This window comes from Cyrtonyx montezumae, unplaced genomic scaffold (assembly GCF_038088225.1).
Source record: "Cyrtonyx montezumae isolate F1298 unplaced genomic scaffold, pur_monq_1.0 scaffold_10, whole genome shotgun sequence".
NCBI classification, from domain to species: domain Eukaryota; kingdom Metazoa; phylum Chordata; class Aves; order Galliformes; family Odontophoridae; genus Cyrtonyx; species Cyrtonyx montezumae.
The window spans coordinates 45190470-45207835 of NW_027071826.1; the positions used below are offsets into that span (position 1 = coordinate 45190470).

Consider the following 17366-nt stretch of genomic DNA (forward strand, 5'->3'; position numbering starts at 1 on the left):
CAGGGTGCTGCAATTACTGTTTTCTGTTCCTCTTTAAAATAAAGATAATGCTCAACCAGACATCCAGGCTTCAGCAGATGAGCAAACAAATAAAACTGAGAGCAGACAAACAAGGAAACAAAGTCCCAGGCAAGCAAACAAACAAAGACCAATCAAACAAAAAAGACAAAGGAAGTTTTTTTTTGTTTTTTTTTTTTTTAATTCCTCGGTTTGCAGTCAGCCTCCTGATTTGTGTGGATTTGATACTTTTTTGTTTCTGTTTTGGCTTTGGCTATTAATCTGTAGTCTTAGTAGAGTTACATGTAAGAACTTCATAGCTCAGGTAATCTCAATTTGCAGCACCTGGTGTAGGGGAAAAAAGGGTTCAAGTGGAGATTGTGGTGAGGGCAGTGGTAATTGCATGTAGGATTGGCATTTGGTCAGAGGTGACATAAACTTACTGCAAGAAGCATGAGGACATGAAGATAGTTGCTTTGCTGTAAGCTATGTTTGTAACCTCCAAAACTAAAATCAGTATTATTTTAATGAAGAATGAAAACAGTTGTCTTCTCTGGGCTACCAGAGGCAATGTTTCCTCCCAGCTCTTTGGGTCTTGGCTCTGTACAATGCTTCTTAGCAGCAACTATAAACACTGGTGTGTTGTCAACGTAGTTTTTCTCCTAGAACTAAAAGATAGCACTGCACCGGGTGCTCTGAAGGAAACAGTTCTGTCCCAGCTGAAACAAAGACAAAAGTGAAAGAAGGGAAGGAGTTAAGGATCTGAAGAGTTTGCCACGTGTTCTTGCATGGGGCAATGTCCAGTTTGTCACTGCTATCGTTTCCAAGCTGGTCTCCGCATGGCCCTCCAAGCAGCAAGTCCACCAGGACAAGGCTGAGCAGTGAGATCGGGCTCAGCTAGTGGTTGCCTCCCATCCTAGCCTGATGAAAGGGGAGGAGAGAAGGAAAAGTAAAGACAATCCCTGGCATGGTGACTCAGCATCTTTATGCTGTTAAGCTTTGAACTGCAAACACAGCTTTTGCACCTTTTGTACGCTCTGCATTCCCAGCTGGAACACACCTTCACGTCCTATTTCATAAGTCACTCCATGAGCATCGTGAGCAGAAAAGACAGTCCAGAGGGTGAAGAAGGAGTCGGAAGAATGAAGAGTGAGAGTTGGGGGCAGAGCAATGCCTCAGGAGAGGTCAGAAGGGGCCGGGTGATCCTTGCTGCCTACCTGATAGTAACCCTGGAGCTGACCTTCCTGTTCATGCAGTTTGGAGTCATGCCTGTGAGTATGCATTAGTGGGCACAGCACTTCTTGCCTTTAGTGAAAGCTGCTCTTTTGGGCTTGCTCTGTTCTTTTTTTTGAAGGCTGTTTAATACCCCATCCCCACTGGCAAAATCTGACTCTTAGAGCCTGTGTTGGACCATGAGTGTGAGAAGTGATTCTGATTTGTCACCTGGTGCAAAATTGATTAGCTTGATCACATCCTGCTGATTTTCCTCAGTAGATGGTGTAGGCCACAGGCACTGTATTTATTCACTAGCCTCTCTGAGACAAAGTTGAGGTGCTGATGCAGGCTGCCCAGGCAGGTGGAGGGGTCACAGTTTCCAAAGATGTTTGAGAGATGTGGAGGTATGGCACTGAGGGGCCACGGTCCAGCAGACATGGTATGATGCATTCATGGCTGGACTCAGTGGTCTTGGAGATCTTTTCCAACCTTAATGATTCTATGATAAAGATTTTGTCTGTAGGTAGAAGAAGCTGAAGGAAGCAATTCCTTTCAGAGTCTGGAGCTCTGGTCCTCTACATGCAGATGTGAAGCTCTTTATTCAGAAATGTAGCATGTTTCATTTCCCATGACCCATTGCTTTTTGTATTTTTCTTTCTTTAGTACTTGGCAAAGAACCTGGGTTTGGACTCGGTGGGGTTTGGGTACCTCCAGACAACCTTTGGTGTCCTCCAGCTCGTGGGAGGCCCCGTTTTTGGCAGGTGAGAACAATACTCATTACCCTTTTCATGGCTGAAAAGGGCCAATCTTTTACTTTTTAATAATAACAATAGAAAGTTTAGTTCTGTTTTGTGGTTCTGCTGAAATGTTTGAAGATTTCATAATGGACCATGGGGAGAATAAATACACTCTAATTAGAAATACTGCAGCATAGAAGCAGCCTTTATGTTTGCATAACTATGTTTTAATGGCACACATTTATGTGTAACAATATACTGGGAACAGGCTTAAGCTGTCAGAGCCCTCAGAGCCTAGGTCCTAAGTGGCTTAATCTTGCAAGCATTTTATAGCCACTTGTAACCTTAGAAATGTGCTCTGACTGGGGAACCTGGGAGAAAAAATGGTTATTTATTCACATTAAGTAGAGCTGTCAATGAAAAGACTACAGGTCATGTTTTTTCTACGTCCACATCTCCCTGAATTTATGTCAGAGTTTAATACAAAGTTAAAATTCCTTTGAGTTTAGGTGCATTTTTAAGAACTGCTCTATCTACAGGCTCATCTACAGAAAGAGGAAAAGAGTAGGAAAATACTCAGGTTTTCTGCCTGTCTTATGAGACGTGAGCTCCTGTTCCTAATGAAGTGTAAATGGCAAGAAAAATCCTGGAGTGACTGGGGAGCCTACTCCCAAAAGGCAGAAAAACTTGAACAAGCAGTGTGGTCCAGTGATTGGAAACTCACATGAGGCTGATCGAAGCTAGCTTTTCTCCTTAGCCCTGCTGCTGATCAGCAGTGATATATGGATAAGGTGCTGCTGTATGCTTCAGTTTCTCTTCGTGGGATTCTGGTCTGTACCTGCTACATCCAATATCTGTTTTTCCTCTGCTGTCCAGGAAAGGCACTTGAAGGGAATGGGAAAAGGAAAAGATTCATATGTGTGTGGCTTCCCATTGGGTCTGGAGGTGTATGTTGCTGGATTGAAGCCAAAATTTTTGGTGTAAGTTTGAGGAGAAAAGGTTTTCCTGCATGTAAAACTGCTTTGTTCAGGCTTCAGGTGCCAAGTGTGTTTTTCTATTTTTCCTTGATGCTTTGAACATCATCTAGAAATAAACTGGAACAGCTTCAGTTATCACTGAATCTGGACTAAAAAAAATAGCTAGCCTGATCCCTTGGTCTGAACAGACTCAGAGTTGTAAAGTAAACTCACTCCTGGAAGCCCCCATCAGCTCTTGCAGGGGAACAGTGAAGGTGGCTAAAGTTGATTAACAGCATAATCCCCCTGAATGGTCCTGCAAAATCCCACTTCTGACAGCCTCTCACCAATTCTGCTCTAGGTTTGCAGATCAGTTTGGTAACCGAGCTGCCTTAACTCTTTCCTGTGCATCTGCAAGTGCCTTCTTCCTGCTCCTGTCCATGTCCACCAGTGTTCCCATCCTTTTCCTCTCCAGGCTGCCATCAGTGTTCATGCATGTATTGCCAGGTAAGGTCGGCTGGGTCTGAGGGACTTCCTAAATTGTTTTTTATTGCTGGAGTTCTTTTTTTGTGCTTGTGAAAGGGTTGGAGTGTCGCTTCCTGCATTAATTCGTTCCGGTGTTGTGCATGAGCATAAGGCTTCAAGGGTAGTTTTGTGGCAGGTGCTAATGATACACTGGTGTGAGCTACCCAGGGAGGTGGTTGAGTCACCATCCCTGGAAGAGTTTAAGGGCTGTGGAGATGTGGCACTCAGGGACATAGTCAGTGGGGGCATGGTGGGAATGGTTGGGCGTTGAGTTTCTTTGAGATCTTTTCCAAACTTAAAGATTCTGTAGCCCATAAGCTTGTACGCACTGCTCAGACACTGCAGCAGGCTTCTTTCAAGTGGTTGTTTCCTTCCAGGTGCTCAGAAGGTTATTACAGACATGACTGCTCCTTCTGAACGTGCTGCTGCCTTAGGGAAGCTGGGTCTTTGCTTTGGAATAGGAATCATTGCTGGCTCTGCCCTGGGAGGGGTCCTCTCCACCAAATTTGGGTGAGTGATCTGCTTGTTTGGTATGTCCTTGCTTGCAACGTGAAGGAAGCTGATAGGATTCAGAGTGGCTAAAAGGCTTCTCTAACTTGTACTAGCAGCTTTTAGGGCCGATTAGACAAAGAATGCTTCAAACCTGACCCCTGCTGAAAGGCATCTCTGTGTTCCATTGTGAATAACATTTGCGTTGAGTAACTCAGCTGTAGACTTCTCCTTGTCATGCTGGTGGCAGTAGAGGTTCACCCCAGAGCTCAGTATTTGCTCTCCATGCTGCTAAGAACTACTTGCTGTGTTTTTAATGGAGACTTTTGCCTACTTAAGCATTATTAAGTATCATGGAATCTTTTGCCTACTTAAGTATTAATTTTAATAGTAGCAAAGATGTGTATGGAAAGAGGTTGAAGTGAGAAACAGAGGCTGTCTCCCATCTTCTTGTTCTCTGGAGCTATGAATGCTGAAAAGCAGCACGCACTGCATAGCCTGCCTCTCTGGGTGTTGTACAATTGAAATGGAAACCTGAGTCAATGTGAAACTCTTGCAGAGACTGATGTGCTTGGAGGGATGCTCAGTGTGAAGAAAGATATTGGGAAAAGGGAAAGCAAGGCTGGGATGTGGAGGGAAAGAGATGGAGGAGGCCAAAGCACGTCTGCTGCTTTTCTATATGCTTTCTACTGCCTGGTACATTGTAGTAGGCTGTCTCCTTTGATGTGCTGCAATAGAAAATTCCTGGTTGTATTTAATTTACTGGCAGACTCGTTTTAGCATGGAAGTCATTTATTTTTCAACCTCTGCTAGTATTACAGCTGTCCTGCTGTGTAGGGTGAAGGGGCTGAAATATATACGGAGGTACCCATATCTGCTGGAAGCTGGTTTCCAGGCGTCTCGCTTGTCTCGGAAGCATCCGTGCCCAGCAGGTCGCTGTGCCCGCTAGGTGTCACCGTCGGCTCGTACTGCAGATACGGTGATGTCACTAAGAATGATGTCTCATCCGCGTCCGTGCGTCCTGCGGAGGGCAGCTTCAGCCCGCAGTTCATGCGTGGCCGTGGAGAATCCCACGGCGGTGTCCTTGGGGGCTGCTCCTGTCATCCCATAGCGGAACTGGGAACGGAGCCTGTCGGCCAGCCCTATTCCGTGTTTCCCATGAGGATCTGTGCGTCCCACCGGCAGGACTGTAGGAATTCCCGTTTAAAAGGGACAAACCTCAGTGTGTTGGCAGGGCGTTTCTGTGATGTGCCACCGAACAGCCCCCGGAGCATCACCGATGGCCTCTGGCTGTGTCTGTGACATTGTCCTGGAGGGAAAGGAGTGGGTGTCATGTGAGGGATACGCCTAGGGATCGTTGTCCTTGTTGGTGCATCCCTCCCAGTTTCCCATACCAGGACAGGAAGACTCCAGCCGTACTTGGAGCTGCGTAATCACTTCCCTTTCTCATAGAAAAATGCCCCAATTGACTTTGAAAATAAATATTTCTGCCACGTCACAGATGAGCAAAGCTAAAGATTTCTGTCCACATGGCATTCTTTACCCTGCCTCACTACAAAGCGTTCCCAGACTGTTGACAGCGTTATTCATGTGTTAGTAGTGGTTTGTATACAAGAGAGGGGGTAGAAGTCATTCTTGGTTCCTCAGCTGATGTCATTTTGCTATTATTCCACTGTATTGTATTTACCACTGATGTACTTGACCTAAAGAGCTGGTCTGTTATTGTTTTCATTGTTAGACTAATATTTATCGACTTATTTACTGAGGGAGCCCCAAGAAGGAAGATGAATGGCTTGTTCTGATTTGTGTGGGCCTTTTTGGATGTCAGATCCAGACCTCTGCTCCTCAGCTGTAGCCACCAACTCCAGCCTCTCCTCTTCTCTGAAGTACTGTGTTTTTCCCCCCATTTTTCAAAGCTTAGAATGAAGCTATAGCAAATAAATAATCTTGTAAAATATAGTTCTGCCTTTTGCAAATGGAAGAGCTGTTTGCCATTTGGCTTAAATATAATTTTTGAAGGCCTTACTCTTAGTACGTAGCCCTGCCCTCTCACCTCTGAACGAACTGCATGCAGCTGTGGAGAATGAGTTTTCTGTGGGCAGCATGGTCAGACAGATTTAAACCACCTGAGGATCAGACATACAGCAATTAGTTAAAATTACAGCTGCTTGTGATCATTGTTTGGGAAGTGTTGTCATGTTTATGTGCTTTTTAATTGATTCTTTCTGGTCATTTGACAGCTGGATTAGGATAGCAGATATAATACCTAGCTTGAAACTAACGCCTGTAGTTCACCTGAGGTCTTCAGGTTATTGGGGAGTCTGCACACTCCATTGCAGCCCAGCCACAGAAGAGGCTGAGAAAAGCAGCTCTGTGCTGTGCAAAGGTCACCCTGCTCTGGGTACTCGTTGGAAAGCTGCAGCAGATGTGTTTGTACCACGGGAGAGGTGACCGTGTGCTTGTAGCATGCTTTTGTGTCAGTGCTGCAGGTGAAGGGTGAGAGAAGGAGACTGGATTAGTTTTCAAAAGTGGAAAGATGAGCCTAAGGTAGTTAATTACAGAGATTTCATCCTTTCTTCTAAGCCCAAGATTAATTGCATTTGGCTCCTTTCTTCTTTCTTTCTAACAAGGACATACGGAAGCTTTGCAGCACGACCCAAGATTTGTTTGCTTTCTATGGACAAGGAGGCGTTTCTTCATTTTAGTGACTCAGCTTTAGGCTTAAATCTCTCGGAGCAATTATTCTTTTGAACTTGGGATTTTCCTGGCCAAATCCCTTTGGTCTCTTATTTAATATTATAACAGGCTTTGGGGATGGTTGGGTTTTTTACTTCCCTTCGTGGCTGTGCTATTACCCTTCTCCCTCAAGGGGAAAAGAAGGAGCTTGTTCACCCAGAGTAGGGAATTGCGTTTCTTTTCAATAATCCATTTGAACCGTGTCCTCTGGCAGGGAATTTCTCATTGCCTAGTGGCTGAGTGGAAAGACTGTGGGCGTTGAAAGGGCTGAAGGTTGGGAGCTGGGAAGGCAGATGGGAGTGCGACAGAGGATTGAGGGGGTTGAGTTCTGCTCCTGCACAAAGCCAGGCATTCTGCTGCCCAGAGTTGCTCCTGCTCCCTTCCAGAAGAAACCGTGGCATTCCCCTGCCTGGAATGATGTTGACTGGTGACGTTGGCTCAGGCCTTGCTTTGTCCTTTGTGTCAAGGGGCTCTGGGGAGAGGGAGGTGCCTGAGCTGCAGTATCTGCTTCTGTAAGTCGGGCTCTGGAGTGTGTAGGAGAGATGAGAGGGGAATAAGAAATTGTCTGTCGGTCAGGGAGCTGATGGATTAGAGAAGGTGCAGAAATAAATAGGAAAAAAAAAAAAGAGGGCCAGAAGATTCAAGCTGTTTCTTCTCATTTACTCTGCATGGTGACAGTTTCAGCTTTGGAAACCACTGTCCCAAAAACTGTCTATACAGTCCATGTTAAACACTCCTGGACAGAGAATCCTGCACCTCATCCCCTCAGAATTTGTTGGATCAAGGCTGAGGTCTGAGCTGCTCCTCCTATCCATCTGCTACAGCTCAGCTTTCTATGCCTGATGACTTGCTTAACCTGTTCCTGAACATGAGGAATTGCCTCCATGCACTTTTGGTGGAGTTCACTTAATCTTAGACATCTACAACGGAGGCATCTACATCAAAATCTGCTGTTCAGGCACTAAGTGGCTAACAGAGAGGAATGGGATGTTTCTTCTCAGGAAACGTGTCTGAAACAGCTCAGGGAAGTGTGTGCCAGACTTCTGGGCCTGGTGACTGGGATGTGAGCTGGTTTCCTGCGAGGCTATGTTGAGAGGGAACAAAACAACAGAATGCTGTGGAAGGGCACCAAGGTATTTTGGGCCTGATCTCAACAGAGAGGCAGCACAGAGGGCAGGAGGTGACCCTGATCACACTGGTTGGACAGTGAGGCAGCGTCTGCTCATGACTCACTGGAGCTTCATCCGCTCTTCCCACTCCTGGAATGTTTCATAACCAGGCAGCAAATCCAGCAGTATCGCTTAGGATTGAAAGCCAGGGAAATACTGTTTTCTTTGTCAACACTAAACGCAGAATAGGCTGAGGTTAAGTCCCTGAAGTGGGATTTGGCTCTGCTGCAGTTTTCCTGTGACGTAAGCTGTCCCCTCCTTCTGCAGTGGTGTTCCTCAGGCACAGAATGAGGGCAGTGAAATGTTTTTCCCCTCCTTCTCTAATACATATTCTGTACCGCTATTTGGATTACACAGCCTTTGGGGTGCAGACTCTTTACATCATGAGATATGTTCATGCAAATATCCCCTACCTTGGGGGGAACATAGCCAGTTTTTCTGGTTGTATCCTTTCCTGAGCAGGCAGAGCCTTTGGGAGCACAGCTGACATCCCATTTTTGGGATGTTCCTTCTTTTTATTGTTTATCAGAAGTGTGCACCAGTATTTTGCTATTTCAAAAAAGCAGCAGGAAAAAGATAAACAGGAATCTCTGTCAGTCATGAAGTTTGATATAGATGGGACCACCAGAGGAGTCTGAAGAGCAGGGGTGAGCCCAGCAGGAGTTTGGGTGCACCTGGAGGGCTCTGTGGGATGGTACAACCTTCCTCAAGTCATGTGTGAATGCATCAATATGGACTGCTCTCTCCTTTCCATCTCCTAATCCTACGGACTCCAAGGGTCATGCTTACATTGAGTTCTGACCTGCCCTGGTGAATGACCCAACTCTCTGGTGGGAGAGTTGGGATCTCAGGGCAGGAAGGATGTGTGGGAAGGGGTGTCAGACAGGGAGGGAATGAAAGGTTGAGATGAATGTGCGGGGTTGGAATAGGAAGGATGGGTTGAGAAGAACTGGGGTTTGTGAGCTGTGACCACTGGCTCAGGGAGCAGAGGGATGAGGTCTGTGGGGAAAGACTTAATGCTTTTAGATCTGGCAGGGCCTCTGGAGCAGCAGGTTGGGAGAACTGAGTGGCTGAGGTTGGGCAGAAGTAGCATAGATGAACCTTTATTCCCAGTGAAGGGAAGGAGAAGCTTGTTCCTGTTTCCTTGAAATAAAGCTGCTGTATAGGACGACTAGAAACGCAGCCTTTTGGAGAAGCTTGGGTTTGGGTGTTAAACCTTTGGCCAAGTGGATGTGGCAAACGGCAAGCTGCCAAGATGGACAGGAGGTGCAGCACCCTCTTGTGTGTGCTGGGCCACTGCAGGTGAAGGTCAGGCATGCTCAGAGGGAAATAAAAGTGCTGTGACCTGGGCATGAACTGTACTAGCTTCCGTGGCCCCACCCAGGGCTTTAATTTCATGGCAAGCTCCTTGTGAAACCCTGCTCACAGCCGCTCCACCAGCAGCAGAGACGAAGGTATGCAAAGCATCCTGGCACAGAGCACTGCCAGAAGGCACAGGAGGCTTGTGTTGGCCATCTCCAGCTCACCCAGCTTGCTGGGACTTGTCCCTTCACATTGGCAAACTGTACATTATTGCAACCAAAGGAAAAGGAGTTTCCAGCGCCTTCCAGTCCAGAAATGACATCTTTCTGATTCTCTGAATAAGAGAATTCAGTACAGGTGGAAATCTGGTTCGTTTCTTGTAGTATGGGTTCAAGATGTAAAAACATATTTTTGAGCATCTGGACTTTTTTTTTTCTTCTGCTTGTTTGTTATAGCAGCAAGTATTGCCTCAGCTTTAATGTATTCTTCTTGATGGTGATGGCTTTATACATCTAATCCTTTGTGGTCTGTATGCAGTGTTATTTTTTCAGTTTCAACAGGTATTCCTTTATTCCCTGATATCCTAAGATGAAATTCTTGGATTAGCTGCTTTATGAGACCCAACTCTTAAACTCTTCCACAATCTGCATCATCTCTATTTTTATGGGATTTGCTTCATTTCTCTTTAAACCTGGAGAATATGATCTGAGACTTACTGAAGTCATTGGAAAGGTTCCTTTCAGTTAGGTTTAGAATCAAGCTCTGGGTGAAGAAACTTGTAGAGGAAGGAATGAAACTTTAAAAACCCTATGAGATTTCTGCACAATATTTCTTTAAAAAATAATACAATTTAAAAACAAACAAACCAAAAGCATGATTATAAATGCCCTTGGAAAAGCTATCTAGGAGCTTGTGAGAAATGCTTGTGGGAGTCCAGATTCTTAGAAGTTCAGATTTTAAAAGGGTGGAAGCAAAGACACTAATGGTTATTAAATCTGAGAAGAGTGGAAGGTTTGTGCATCAGATTCGCCTCCCATATAAGCATAGAAAGGCTCTTTCCTGACATAAAGCTGTGTACCAGATTATCTGCTGTCTACGTTGGTTGGGTATCTTCCCCTCCTTCTTTTGTACAGACAAAATTGGATTTTAGGTAATGGAGAATGCTGGATATTTCCCAGTCTTCATAGAACTGTTAAAACTGGAAAAGACCTCTAAGATTATTTGGTCTAACCATCCACTTACCACCAGTATTGTCTCCTAGCCATGTCCCTCATTCCACATTTCCGTGGTTCTTGAACACTTCCAGGGACAGTGACTCCACCACCTCCCCGGGCAGCTTGTGCCAGTGCATCACCACTCCTTCTGAGGATAAATTTTCCCTAATATCCAAACTGAACCACTCCTGGTTCCCAACTTAAAGCCATTGTTTCTTTTCCTATCGCTTCTAGGGATTACTGTTCATTGCTGGAAGATATCTATTTCTAGATGGACCTACTGATGTCTAGAAAAGACATCTTGAAATCATTTGGTGAAGGATGCCCATAGGGTAACCTGAGGAGTCTGTACTGACATGCAACGTATTTTCACAGTGGTGCTGGTGACAGCAGGCTTGGCACCTCACACTGTGCCCACATGCACTTTCATTACATGTGATTGATTTCACAGCCTGATGTCTAATTGCCTGATTATAATCTGCCTGCCCTACCAAAAGTTGCATCATTCTGCTTTTGCCTGGGTGATTCGTGACAAGCATCCCTCAGGTGGAGTCTCCAGGCCTTCCAAGGATTCATAAAGGTTTTCTCATACTTTTATATGGAGTCTGTATTATATTTTTTTCATTGTTTTATGATTTTTGAAATTGAGTTTTGGCTGTGGCATGGAAGAATTCACAATAGTACGTATGCCTTGCATATGTGCAGGTCTGTGGGATGGGAGCTGCAGCGAGCTCGGCGAAGCAGTGTGAAGTGTAAAGCACTGGAATGCAAATGGCACGCTATAAAGGGGCAAGGAATTGATTTCATGGCACACCCAGGCACTTTGTAATTGTGGGTGATAATCTATTTCTGGACTTTGGAAGTGAGCCATCCAAAAGTAAATGTTTAGTCAGGCTGGTGTAGCTGCCTGAAGTGCATGGCATGTGGTGGCAGGGAGGTTTGGTGGGGATGGGGCCCACCTCCAAAGAGAGGGCCAAATGAGATTGCGTTATGAAGAGATGGGAGCGTGTCAGAGAGGTGATGGATGCCCCAGTCCTGGAGACACTCAAGGTCAGGCTGGATGGGGCTCTGAGCACCTGATGTAGCTGTTGGTGTCCCTGTACATTGCAGGACTGGGTGGCCTTTAAGAGTCCCTTCCAACTCAAACTATCCTGTGATTCTATGAGTTACAGCAGCTCTCCACCCTGGTTAGCTCTGATGAGGGGGAGGAAGCAGGAGAAAGAGACCAGTCTGCCATCTGTGAGGTCTTGTACATGGTATGGTGGGACTTTCCCCACTGTGGAGGTCATGCCTCTTAAACGAGCCCTAATTCTGGGCCTCTGGCATGAAACTGAAGGCCACTGATGATTTTTGGCTTGCAGATGTGAGTGCAGCTGCTTGACCTTTGGTTGGTTCGGGCTTTTTGTTTTGGCCAGAACTGGGCAATGACTGGAACTGAGAGCACAGCATAGGGTTGAGTGAGAGGGACATGAGGCAGTGACTGGACCATGGTCTGATTGAAAGCAGAAAGCTGTAGCTCAAAACTTTGGCTGCTGGAGATCCCTGTGAGACTGGAGTTGGGGGCTGGCTTTCTGGTCATTGGGATGGGAGAGTTAGAAAATGTGGATCTGGGTTCAGGTTACATTTCTGCTCCCCAGGGCTCTTCCAGGTGTTCAAGTACAGACTTCTGGCTTGGGCCCATCTCTAATTAGGCATATTATTTAAAAGTATTTTCCTTCCTGAGCTTTTGGCTTGTCTCCACTAGCCTTCTTTGCAGTGCTAGATAGAGCTCAGTGTGCTGGATATATTAATTGAACTGTTTACACACCTGGTTTCCCGCAAGAATAGACACTCAGCTCCTGCTTTTGAAAAGCCTAGCCCAGAGGCTGTAAACAGAAATTGTGCTCTGTCTGGAAAAGCTGAATGGCTGCCTATCTCCCTTTCCTGGAGCGATGGGAGCAGCAGCAGCTGCAGACATTGGGTCAGTTGAGCATGGAAATCAGCTCCAGCCCTTCCCACCGGCCCTGTCCTTCACCTGGCCTAGGTCCCCAGCAGCTGCAGAGCCACCTTCTCCCCAGCTTTAATCTCTTTGTTCCTCACAGTGACAGGAGAGGTCCCACTTGGCTTTTGGGGCAGCTCAGAGGTGTATTTTTCCTCAAATATGGAAGCCAGGGCCATCCTGCTTGAGAACTGTCCTGTGTGGAGCTGGAGGTGGGACTTTAGTTTATGTCCAAGCTCCCCAGAAGCAGTGGTAGGTTTTTCACACCTAATTTTCTTCAAATTGTAGTATAGGAGAATCTTTCATAACCCAATGCGCGGCTTAAAAAATAACTGTGGAAAGAAAGATGTGTGGTTAGAATAAGTCAAAATGGTCACTTGTGGTCCTTTGGGCTTTAATTGTGTAAGCGTAAACAGGTTCTGTTGCATACCTTTATTTCAAAGAATAGGAGAAGAAGGGCAGCAAAAAACCACTTGGCTGATGCTGTCAATGAACTTTTCTTCTCAGCCAGGTAATATTGGAAAATGCCATAGAGGTTGAAATGGAATTTCAGACTCTGCTAGGGAGTTCCCTCTTCATGCTGGCATGCACTCTGTTCAACCTTAACATGCCTGTGGTTTTGCTGATCTGCTATAAGCTTCTGTATACCATTTTGCAGCAGCTTCAGGTTTTATTTTTGCTGCTTCATTTCTTTACTGAACATTCCCTCAGCTAAATTTGGAAAATAGTAGCTTATGCCTGTGCAAGCTCAGGAGTACTGAACACCAGGATTGGGGCATCACATTGTTGCACTCCCTGTACTCAGGGCATGCAGTGTGATAATGATGTGCTGGGTATTGGTTAACTGTATTTCTTGAGGTTTCCAAAGTACTACTGGTGCAAGGCCCTGGAGGAGTCTCCCCAGGGCAGGTCCTGTGCTGCTCCTTGGAAAGGAACATCAGATGGCTGGGAACAGGGAAGAGGAAATCCAGTACACCACAGGACCAAATTTGCTATCCAAATTCTAATCCGACTCGGAACTGGAATTGCTGTTCCCAAAGCACTGAGCTGGGCTGGGATTTTTCCTGCAAGCCTCAAAAGAGGCACCAAGTGGGGAGTGAAATATGCTGTGATGTTCACTTTTGGGTCCTCATGCTACTGGGGAACCCTGGCAGCTCTGGCACTGCTCATGATCGCCTAGTAAGCACTGACATTGTCACTGAACTTTGCTGGTGCTGACTGCTGCTTGGCTGTGGAGTTTTGGTAATGTGCCATAAGTGAGAGTTAGAGCTGTGAGAGCTGGGAAATCTCAGCTATAGGAAGGAGCCAGGGGGACAGACTGAGGTGGCAGGTGCTTTTGTCCAGGTTTGCGTCAAAACTTTCTACAGAGAAAGAGGAGAGGACTTATTACATCCCTTATTACCTTTCCCTCCTGAGTACTTGTTCCTGTCTGCTGAAAACAAACAAAACAGAAGAAGTAATCAGGGCTTTCTCTAGAAGCCATTGGCTAGCTGGATCTAGCATGAGGCAGCATGACCATTCATGCTGTGCCCTGTGCTCCTGCTAATGGTATCAAATCAAGCAGGAAATTATTTTTGGAGCAGCAGAGCATGTTGAAACCCGGCAGAAGGCAGCTGTTTGCGTAACTGGAGTTTGGGGAGGGCTGTCTCGCTTGTTGCCAAGTGCTTGGCTTCCTATGCTGGTGAGAAATGGTTTCCCTGCTCCCAGCGGCTGAGCATACCCCCTGGGGCTCCAGAGGCTGGGTTTGGTCCAGCACCATCGTTCCTGCAGTGCCTGCTCTGCAGCTCTGGACGTCCCCAGCTGCTTTTCCACAGCAGGGCTGAACCTGCCTGCTTTGCATCACCACTCAGCCCTCTGCGTCATGATGAATGACCCACAGAACAAAGGGCTTTGTCCAGGGTCTCCAAGGCATTTATGGTTAGCTCTCAGCTGGGTTTCCAGCACAAGTCCAGTGGTACCTGTAACATTTCGGATGCCTTCTTGAAGATGTGCCCTGGTTTCTTTGGCTGCATTTCACTGAACCACAGAGTGGTTGAGGTGGGAAAGGACCTCTGGATCCATCTTGTCCAACTCTTGCTCAAACAGCTCTCAAGTATCAATTTAATTTATTTTTAAATAGATTTTTGTTCTTCAGCCAGAATATGGTTTTCTCAGGTCTTTGAAAAAGCAATCTGTCACTTTCCACACTGGCCCTGTTGCTTGGCTTTCTATATTAACACAACTCTCAGTGCCTCAGTTCTGCTCTTTCAGGGACATAATATGTTTCTATTTCCTCTTCTTTCTGCTTTATAGCAATACTGCTTTGTACCTTTTTTCCATGCCACTGCTCTAAGCTGGTGCCTTCTCTCTTGGAGGTGGGTCCAGCCCCCCACTGATGGTGGTCCTCTGCAAACAGGTTTCTCTCCCCCAGCTCTGCTCAGCTTTTAACCCGTCATGCCATAGCAGATATTGTGCCTGTCAGTCCTACCAAGTCTCTAGGATAGTAAACGTGGCATGTATGAAGCCTTGTAAGCACAGGCACTCATGAGGGCAATGGGGTGAAGTTCAACAAGACTAAGTGCTAGGTCCTGCACTTTGGTCTCAGCAACCCCATGCAATGCTACAGGCTTGAGGCAGAGTAGCTGGAAAGCTGCTTGGAAGAAAAGGATCTGAGGGTGTTGGCTGATGTTCAGCTGAATATGACCCAGCAGTGTGCCCACATGGCCAAGAAGACCAGCAGCATTCTGACTTTTGTCAGAAATAGGTGCTGATTGACAAGCTGTCCTCAGCACTGGTGAGGCTGCACCTTGAGTGCTGTGTTGGCCTCTTGTAACTAGCTATTGGACTAGAGGGAATGGCCTCAGGTTGCACTGGAGAGGTTCGGGTTAGGAAAGACTTCTCCAAAAGAGTGGTGAAGCATTGGAACAGGCTGCCAAGGAGGTGGTGGAGTCACCATTTCTGAAGGTGTTCGAGCAACATGGAGATGTGATACTTAAGGCACAGTTTAGTGGACAATATTGGTAGTACATGGACAGTTGGACTAGATGATCTTAGAGGTCTTTTCCAACCATGATTCTATGATATTCTGGTTGTGACTGGCATCTGGGTTGCAGCTCCCCAATGGGGAAGTCTATTAATATACATATATGTATTAATGAGGATGAGGCTGTGTGCATGTATATAAATTTCATTGTCTGATGCTTTCTCAGTCTGTTGTTAGCTGATGTACAGAATGAGAACATTTATCAAATGGCTTTTTTTCGTTCCTTTCCCAGCTCCGTTAGGGGAAGTGCTGGTGCAGATGGGGCTGAAATTCCTGTCCCCAAAAGGAGATGCCTTGGCACAGAAGAGAAGGACTGAGTGAGTGCTGGAAGATTTTTGAAAGCTGCCGTAGGGGTATAATGGCATTTTTGTTTGTGGTCTTCTTGTGTCATCACTCGGTCATGCAAATGTCGCCCCAGAAGAAAGACTTTTTCACACTGCTGCCTTGTTCTGGAAAGTTCCCTCCCTGATTATTCATGTCCGCCTTCATCCATATGCCCCTTTCCTGACTGCTTTGGAAATTCCTTGACATGGGGAAAGGGAGGAAAAAGTCTAGTGTGCACAAACTGAGTCAGACTGAAGTATTTGCAGCTTTCCAGTGGGATAAAGTTCTCGCTCAGCCTGGTTATAATTAGCAAAGTTGCCTGTCTTCCACAGGGCTAGAATTTGTTTCTTTTGCATGACTGTAAACCAGTAGTGAAGCATCAGGGCATCCTCTGGGTATACACGGAGCTCCCAGAGGTACAGAGCTGCTGGAGAGGGTAGCCTTGGTGAAATAGGCTTGAAACAACACAAAAAGACATTGCTTCACTATTTAGTAACATTACAGCGTAATTGCTTGATGATTTCTGGGCAGTTTAGTAATAGATTACAGGGCCTTTTAATTCTGTCTATCTTGTTCATTCATGTCTAGGGCTGTAACGGTCGACTATTTCACTGTCTGAGGCTGTTGTGTGTGTAATGCTTTTAGTCAGCGGTACAAAACCTCTAGTCCTGTTAAGCGGTGAGGTAAAGACAGCTCTGGCTGCAATTCCAGTGATTTTTCCCTTGCTACTTTATTGCTTCCTGGGGCACCGTTATGCCCTGCACCATCTGTGCTAATCTGACTTGGGAGGGAAGTGGGATTGGGCGGTGCTCTCTTGGACACCTCACAGACGTTGATCCACGCCAAGCATGCTCTTTGTTCTGCCTTTCACCTATCCCTTCTTTGTTTATTGTGCTAAGCTGACCCACGCTGCCCTCAATCTCCCTGTTTTCCACCAAAAGCTTGGCCATTGTAATTCCTGAGTGGAAGGGGCGCATCTAGGGTCCTGTCTGTCCCATCAGTGAAGGTGAAAAGGCTGTACCTTGATCGCAGATGCCTGTCTGGGGCTTTTTTATACTGAAGAGAGAATTGAAGAAGCAGTGGGAACCCTATTTTGGTGGCTGCTCAAATAACTGACCCCTTCCCAAGACATCTTGTGGTCTACAGAACTCCAACCCAAATGTCTCAGGATCTGAACTGAGTGTTTATTGATTTGTACCCCCAAAGGGTGACCCATCTTTTGGCAGTAACATTCGATCCCATTTAAAACCACAGCGTAGGTCCCACTTCCTTGGGTGAAGGCAAGAGTCGTGAGCACAGCAGTGCTTTTATTTCTGCACTGATATTTTCCCAGCAGCAAGCTGTAGGGAACAGTTTAACTTCCTTTGTCGCCTTATCTCCAGGAGTCATTTCAGTTCCGTTTCAGTGACGTTTCTGCCAAGCGCAAGACTAAAAAGGGTTTTATTGTCTCTTTGAACTGTGTTCTCTGAGGAATGAGGATATAATTGCAACGCGGGTAAGCTGGGCCAAGAGCGGAGGACAAACTCAGCATGTTGAGACTTGTCCTGCCTGATCTTTTTCCATTTCTTTTTTATTTTCTCCTTGCATCTTGCACTCGTGGTTGGGACTTTCCAGTGAATAGCCCAGGGCTAAACCACTCTTAGCAGAGGTGCTCTGTCCAGCAGGATGTGCTATTCCTTTAGATACCAGCTAAGATCAGGTT

At 46.2% G+C, this 17366-nt stretch overlaps 1 protein-coding gene across 1 annotated transcript in view; it reads left to right on the forward strand.

Annotated features, from left to right (window-relative positions):
- The first annotated feature begins 793 nt into the window (after nt 1-793).
- SLC22A18 (solute carrier family 22 member 18) overlaps nt 794-17366 on the forward strand; it is a 51673-nt gene continuing 35100 nt past the window's right edge. Inside the window, 5 exon segments of the mRNA XM_065755214.1 lie at nt 794-1071; nt 1073-1268; nt 1876-1973; nt 3267-3412; nt 3808-3940. Of these exon segments, the coding sequence (XP_065611286.1) occupies nt 794-1071; nt 1073-1268; nt 1876-1973; nt 3267-3412; nt 3808-3940 (851 nt within the window).